Source organism: Armigeres subalbatus, chromosome 1 (assembly GCF_024139115.2).
Source record: "Armigeres subalbatus isolate Guangzhou_Male chromosome 1, GZ_Asu_2, whole genome shotgun sequence".
NCBI classification, from domain to species: Eukaryota; Metazoa; Arthropoda; class Insecta; order Diptera; family Culicidae; genus Armigeres; species Armigeres subalbatus.
Genome location: NC_085139.1, coordinates 140,451,269 through 140,459,016, shown reverse-complemented (window position 1 = coordinate 140,459,016; position 7,748 = coordinate 140,451,269). Strand labels below are relative to the sequence as shown.

The 7,748-nt window shown below is 38.2% G+C and overlaps 1 protein-coding gene across 1 annotated transcript; it reads left to right on the top strand.

The window, feature by feature from the left end:
• The first annotated feature begins 4,640 nt into the window (after positions 1–4,640).
• On the top strand, positions 4,641–5,913 carry LOC134206808 (isochorismatase domain-containing protein 1). The gene is made up of 2 exons (XM_062682542.1): positions 4,641–4,915; positions 5,233–5,913. Exons 1-2 carry the CDS (start codon positions 4,784–4,786, stop codon positions 5,701–5,703), a joined length of 603 nt encoding a protein of 200 aa, XP_062538526.1. The 5' UTR covers positions 4,641–4,783; the 3' UTR covers positions 5,704–5,913.
• The last annotated feature ends 1,835 nt before the right edge of the window (positions 5,914–7,748 follow it).

The following is a 7,748-nucleotide window of genomic DNA, read 5'->3' as shown; positions in this document are numbered from 1 at the left end:
ACGCTCTAAAGAGATTACGAGATTGTACGAGAAAGGCAAAAATAGGTAAGCCATATTATATTACAATAAACATCAATCGTCATTTGTTGTTCTTATTTTACTTTTTCAGTTAAGCTATTTTTGTACTTGTTCAAAAGTTGAAGTTCATTCATTCTAATTCTTTCAGCTACTGGAGTCCGTTCACAATCCAGATTGATTGAAACTGGAAAGCCGGTACCAGAACAGCACTATCATCTGCTCGTTCCTTACGCTGTATTGTATAACAACCGCTTTTCCTCGACCTATTGACATCATAATGTAATGTTTATGATTACTTTCAAATAAATGAGCATGTTTTACCCCTTTTTGGCATTACAATTATTTTATTTCAATCGTTAAAATGAATATTAATATTATGCCATAGCATGGATTTACAAATCCTACGGTAAATATTCTGGTGAAATTACCGTACAGTTCGGTAATTTTTGACAGTTCAGCAATCCTCAACGATTACCGTACGTTCGGTATTAAATTCGTTTACCGAACTGATTACCGTACGTTCAGCTGTTGAGAATTCGGTAAAAAATTACCGTATACTGTAAAATAATCTAAGTGTCTATAGACTGTGAGTTGTTGCTCACACGTGCACACGTGCACGTGCTTGAGAAAAGAGAATAATATGAATGAGTGTGATGGATCCGCAATTGCCTTAGGTGGTTGGACTACATGTGTCACATTACCGCTGGTAACTTGATGAGATGTTAAAATGTCCGAGAATTTTCAAAAAGAGGGTCAATTTCGAAAAAAAAATTAAGGGGCTATAGCCCCCCCTAGGCATCGGAGGTAGTTACGCCAATGCTTCTAACGTACCTTAATCAGAGTAATTGAAACCGTTTGGAGCACATCATAAATGTAGATCAAACATAAAAGCGGCCATTGAACTGGTTTAGCAGAGTTCATTGTCACTTTGAAAAGTTTTATCATGGCATCACATCACATTGCATTTAAGCTTTCGCCGATATTTCTCACGAACGAACGGTTCGTGACTGAAAAAGGTTGGAAATAATGTAATTTGATTTTGCCGTGACAGCTTCTCATGGTTAAAAACAAACTATGAGTAAAAGTGTGAGTGAAATGTGCGTGTACGTACACGCTCGCAGAAAGTGATTATTGAAATTCTGTCGAGCTTTAAAAAGTACTAATCTTACTAAAATAGTAATGCAGCGTACACACGGTAAAGCAATTTTATCAACATTGACTCCACCCATTGTTTAACCAAGCATCCACCATGCTCCGCCAATAGTGGCACGAACCCTCATTTTATTCGACCAATCGCATCACACACGAACGACCGAAGCGTCAACTAGGGTAACCGTACCCTTAGTGGAGGTAGTGGGGTTTTAATGAGATTTATCATATTTATAGACTTTACGATGGTTTCAGTTGATGCGTCGTGCTTTAAATATCCTGTTAAATGCAACTTACCTTAAGATTTCGCTTGAAAAACTATTGAAAACAATGATTTTTCTTAACAAAATTGACTCCCTTGCACCTATAGTGATGCAACTGTACCAATAGTGGCGAGTCTCATAAGAAACCAATGGATAGCACCACTATAGGAACCAAAATTAATTTTAACCGCCACTAAAGGAACAGTGTACCCATAGTGGTGCAAGCAATATTTGGTAATTGTTGATGTTAAATGACAATTCCAACCGAGCCGCCAACGGTCAAATGGTTGTTCGAACAACTTTAAACACGGCCAATCACATCAGCAACCGAAGCATTTTCTTGGGGGCGGAGTCAATGTTGATCCAACTAGACCTAGAAAGAGTACTGCCATATGTCACGTGTGACAGGTCTCCTGCTCGTTAGGAACGCCCATTTGTATGAAACTGACAGATGATTCTGATCCACAAACTTAATTTTTTTACCGAGATCTCAGCAAAATGTTGAACTTTTACCGAGAATCGCACAGCCGCACAGCAAACAAGTTTTTTTTGCCGAGATTTCTGTCAAAATTGCTGATAATCAGCAAATAATTTGCCGGAATTCAGCTAACAAACGCTATTTTTGCCGGAATATCAGTTATTTATTTTGCTGGCGCACGGCTGTGCGGATTTTTGCCGAGCTGCAGAAATAAAAACTGAGTGTGCATTTTTGACACTTGACGGTACTGTTATTTTAGCTGCTGTATATAAGTCCAACGAATTTGATCATGTGTACGGTACATAAGCCGGAGACTTCAATCCATTAACCGTACGATGGTACGATAGTACACTGCCTAGTATCGCATATTAGTCCCATATGAAAAAAACCACCAATTGAATAAAATAAGGAACAAAGATCAAGCCTAAACTGCTACTTGAAAGTGACTGCATATGAGTCCCATTACATATCAAAGACAGAACACCGTCTTCGACCAGAGGTCGAACAGACTGAACACTAAACACCTAGACAACGGACAGAACACATAATACCCAGTGGACGGTGGAGAATTTTTCGATCACGAAAAGTTTCCTCCTTACCAGGGCGGGAATCGAACCCACGCTCCATAACCCATGCGTCTAGACGATTGACGTCGCTAACCGCACGGTCACGAAGCCCACAAAGAAAAAGGGACTTATATGCGGTAATTTTCTATCTGGCACAAACTGACTTGATATTTTACGACCACTACTTTTCAATAATTGCAACAATACTATGATGAATATGACTGTTACAGATTTCAACTGAAAACGACGAAAATTCATATGGGATTAATATGCGATCAAAGCCAGTTACACCTCCCATGTAACGATCAGCTTCCATACTTAGGGGAGGACCAACTCCCGATTCGTACGGCTTTTGGTAAGAAGCAGCAACGCGTCTGTTCGCGAGCTCGGCATTTTAAACATCTCCATCTAGGGTGGGTGTACCAATTGTCGCCATACTTAAGAACAGCTATTTTTTAGAAAATAAGTAAAAGGCATGTGGGTGGTCTTTATATATCAAACGAAAGGTTTTACTTCCTGCTCCTTAGAACAGCTGTGAAAACCACAATAAAATTTGTTATAATCCTCAAAAATGAATAATTCATAATAGGAACGCATGCACCAGTTGTGGCACTATTCTTAATTTTGGTTCCTTATTTGGCAAATCCCATTGTTTTCTTATGGGACTGGCCAAATAGGGACCACTAGTGCGACAACTGGTGCAAAGGACGTCAAAAATTAGGCAAAATCAATTTTTACAATTATTCTTTGCTTGTTTTGGAGGAGATCAAAGGTGTTATCGTATCATATGATTATGCTTTATCGATATGAACTTGGTTTGCTATGATTTGATTGGCCATTTCACATATAAAGCACTAGTGCGACAACTGGTGCTATAGCCACAACTGGTACATCTAGCCTACTAGATACACAATCGAACACGCACAAGATTACTTAAGGTCACTCCTCACGGGTTCCAAGTTTCACAACTGTCATTTTTATTTTTTCACGCATGCTGCGTCGCAGCAAAGCCAAATCAACATAAATGACTGTTTTGCGCCGCCTCCGTATCGAGTGGTGTGCCCTCGAAAACGCGAGCATTTTGAAACTTGGATTTCGTGAGGAGTGACCTTAAAACACTTAATTTCGTAATTGGCCGAAACTTACCACGTAAAATTTTCGCAGAAATGAATAAAAACGTTATAGCGAAGTTTAAACTCAAACGTCCGTTCACATAGTTTCCTGCGATCGCCAGTGCCGGACATAATGTGTACTTATTTTAATACTTCAAATATTGTACGTGGATTTCCCTATTGGACCCGACCGTTCGAAATAGTCGCTTCATGAACGGTCGTTAAAATCGCCGTTTTCACCTTCACACCCGTCTTCATAGTAAAATTTGTCAAAACTGACAAGTCTGCCACGTGCTTTTTGCTGTTTCCCTCGGACTTCTCTTTCTTTTTCCGATGTTTTGACATCTGTTTTGATAGACAAGAAGCAAAAAACAAGGTAATCTACCAAACATTTATTGAGTTTGGCAAACCTTGCTGGAAAAAGGAACGTTTGAAATAGGCAAGTAAACCGACCTTCGAATCCATTGGTCAAGTAAATCCACAATAATTCTCATTATTTGTATATTTCTTATTATTTCAAAAAAATCTTACTTTATGCTTTGATTAGCTATTTTTTTAAACATAAATGAAGATCTGCATTCTCTCGAATAAATAGTTCGAAGTGTAAGCACATTATTTACTGCAGCATGAAAATTTAAATTAAAAACGTTAAAAGTTAAGGCTGATTAAGAGTGATCTATGATGGTTGGGGCAATAGTTATGAATGTCTACAAAAATCACTATCGTTTCGCTCATTATTTTTATTATTTTATTGTATTAGTTTTAAGATCAAAGCAAAATTGAAATTTAGGCTGTAACTAAATTGAATAAAACCCAGCTAATGTTCCTCATATTTTCTAGCAATAATGTTGATATAAAATTTGTACAAGAACTGGAAATATACAAAATTGTTAGAATTTTATACAAATATTGTACAATTCGGCAAATTCTTACAATTCTTGTGTAAGAAGTATACAATTTTGTATGAGAATCTACCAGTTTCGCGTGTGCCCAGTTCATATACAGTTTTTGGATATAACTTCCAACACTGCGCGAAAGATGCACGTTTTGTTTGACAATTCAGTCAATCAGTAGTACCCTGTTCGTTAGCTCATAGCCGGTTTAGTGCAACGTTTGCTACATAATTTTTGGCAAATTGATAAGAAGAGGTCTTTCGAGTTCCGAGTTAGAAGTTTATTTGTATTAAAAAACGAAGCAATGGCCCGTCAGCTTACAAAGTTAGGGTATTTGGACGCGAAGAAAACTTTATTTTTGCTCTGTGACGTTCAAGATAAATTTAGACCCGGCATTAAGTTGTTTGATGAAGTTGTTAAGAATGCCAGTAAGTTGGTACGTAAACATTATTATTACATAAGATCATAACATAATACCAATCTGAAGTGTTCGGGATAATACAGTAGCTAAATATTGCAAACGATTATGATAAAAATAAAAAAAAGTTGAATGATAATTTTGCGTTTCAAGATCGAAGGTCAATCCACTTTCGTGGTCGTTCCCACTAAGTTGAGTTGAGACACAAACCTCTTTTATGCTTTTGTCACATCTATGTGGAAAATATCCAATTGGAATTATTTTATACAGTTGTGGCTCGACTTCTAATTGGAATTTGTATTTCCGAATACGATAAAATATATCTTCTATTCTAGATACTAGCCGGAAAAGCGTTGGACGTCCCCCTAATCGTCACTGAGCAATTCCCGGAGAAGCTAGGCCACACTGTCCAGGATCTGGACATCAAGCATGCCAAAGGCGTTTATCCGAAAACTCGTTTCAGCATGCTGATACCGGAGGTCCAGGAAAAGATTAAAGGTCTGTTCCCGGACAAGCTTGAATCGGTCGTCCTATTCGGACTGGAAACCCACGTTTGCATAGAACAAACGGCAATGGATTTGCTTAGCAGTGGATATGATGTGCACATTGTCGCCGATTGTGCCGTTTCGCGCACACAAGAAGATCGTAAGCTGGCGCTGGAAAGATTGAAGCAGTACGGGTGCTTTGTGGCCACCAGCGAAAATGTCATATTCAAACTGGTGAAGGATAAGCAGAACCCAGGGTTTGATAGCGTCAAAGGACTGATTCGTGAGCCGTCGGTGGATACTGAGCTTTCAAAGCTCTAACTATGTTTTGCGAATGGATAATTACACAAAGTGCATTTATACCCAACAACGCTTTGGTTTTAGATTGGTATTATAGCAGACTCGCAGAGAAAATAAAAGCCATTTTAAAACCAAAGATGTTACTGTTTTGAAAGTCTTATGTATAGTTGTAAAAACATGTTTTGAAATAAAGATGTATATAAAAACTTGATTCAAAATTTCTAAGAAGAACCATTGTGTGATATACTAGCAGTGTTTGAATTCAAAGAGAAATGGTAAAAAATGTGTATACAATCATAATTAGAGCTGTCCGAGACTTTTTGCAGAAACATCAATCATTTGTTCACCATTTTTACGACTTATATTGAGATCTCCAAGCAGATTTTACCAACATTAGCAAAGAGTTTTTTATTCGCGCCGCACACTGAATCAAATTAAGAAATTTAATTTTCACCTGATGTCTGTCAGACAAAATCATGCGCCTAGTTAAAATTTTCTTTATTTTTCGTAGTGTTCCTCCAGATTTGTTTGGTATTTTCTTACAGCAAACAAGCAAAACTGACAGTTCTAACAGAAAACAAAGGAATATTTAGTATACAATCAATTAATACGAATTAGGATGGAGACCTCTATAACCACATCACAACACATCTGTCATATGACTACCTGGGACGGGACTTGCAAAGAGGAAAAAATGTAACTTCATCTGCAACCAGCAAGCGCTGTCACGAATTGTCAGATGCAACCAGCACCTTTTTGTGTAAAAGTATTGGTATCCCTCAAAAAGTATTCCGAATGATTTTGTTTTACGAGTACTTTTTCACTTTGAAAAGTATTCTAGAAAATCCGGACAGCTTAATATTGAACTGTTATGAATACGTGTTTTATTTCCGATAGGAAAATCTTTATAAAAATAAGTTTACAAATCCGTAAATCACAAACACTTTTATTGTGCTCAGAAGATTCTACCCGGGATTTAGGTGAAACACTCAAGGAAACAGTTGAGAATCGATGATCAACTGTGATGAAAAGAAGAACAAGTGTCAAAACAAGGAAAAAGAAGTCGTCTTTGCAGGTCTCGTCTCAGATGACTACAAGAAGGATTAAGGGCCCTACACACATTACGTAACGCTCTAGGGGGAGGGATGATATCGGGCCAAGCGTTCCAATCCATACAAAAAAAATAAACCTTCCATACAAAAAAAGATACGAGGTGGGGTCCCAAAATCATAAAATTTAACGTTATGTAATTTCTGAAAGAACCCTTTTTGGCGAATAAAGGTTACACTAAAAAGAAGCCGGAAGATGAAATTAAAAAAAAAATGCGCCGGAAAGCATACGGAGAAAATTTAAAAACTCTTCCTAAAAGTTCTGGAAGCAATTTAATTAAATGGCTAACAGTATGGGTTGGAATTTTCTACAGGAATTCCAGACTGCTCCTTACAGAGATACATTCCATTGACTCATATTTTACTGCTCTGGTTCTTTCTATTCTTTGCTCCTTTACGCTGCTTAATCTTTCATCGGGTTGCATCAGTATTCCACTCTTTTCGCTGATCGCGCAGCTCTCCAGGTTGTTTTCCCTGGATTTTATAAAACCACCTTCCGGAACATTTACTACCCAAGTCCTTCAACGAACGATCTCTTCACACCTTCACACCTTCACACCGCCCAAGCCTCTTTTCCGGAAGCTGAATCCTATCAATGCGTAGCCGTATCTCGCCCGTTAGAAGATAATAGTCAGACGCTGCTTTTAAGTGGAGCAAGGACGAATTCATAAATGCCAGTGAAAGACGCGACATGCTAGTTCCTCACCGATCCAACTGATCAGCTGGAACGTAGGCTCAAGCACTTCGAACAACTTGTTCAAGTTTTGACGCCCGATCAACCATTAACCCTGCAGGAAATTGAAGCAGCCATCCGAAGCACGATATCCAATAAAGCGCCCAGGATATCAGTTGAGATGCTATCCGAACTATTGCAGTATCAATCATTCTGCAATCCCGAGCAGCACAACAGGCATACATGGTTACAGCAACTTGATTGTGACTGTATCTGGTCACACA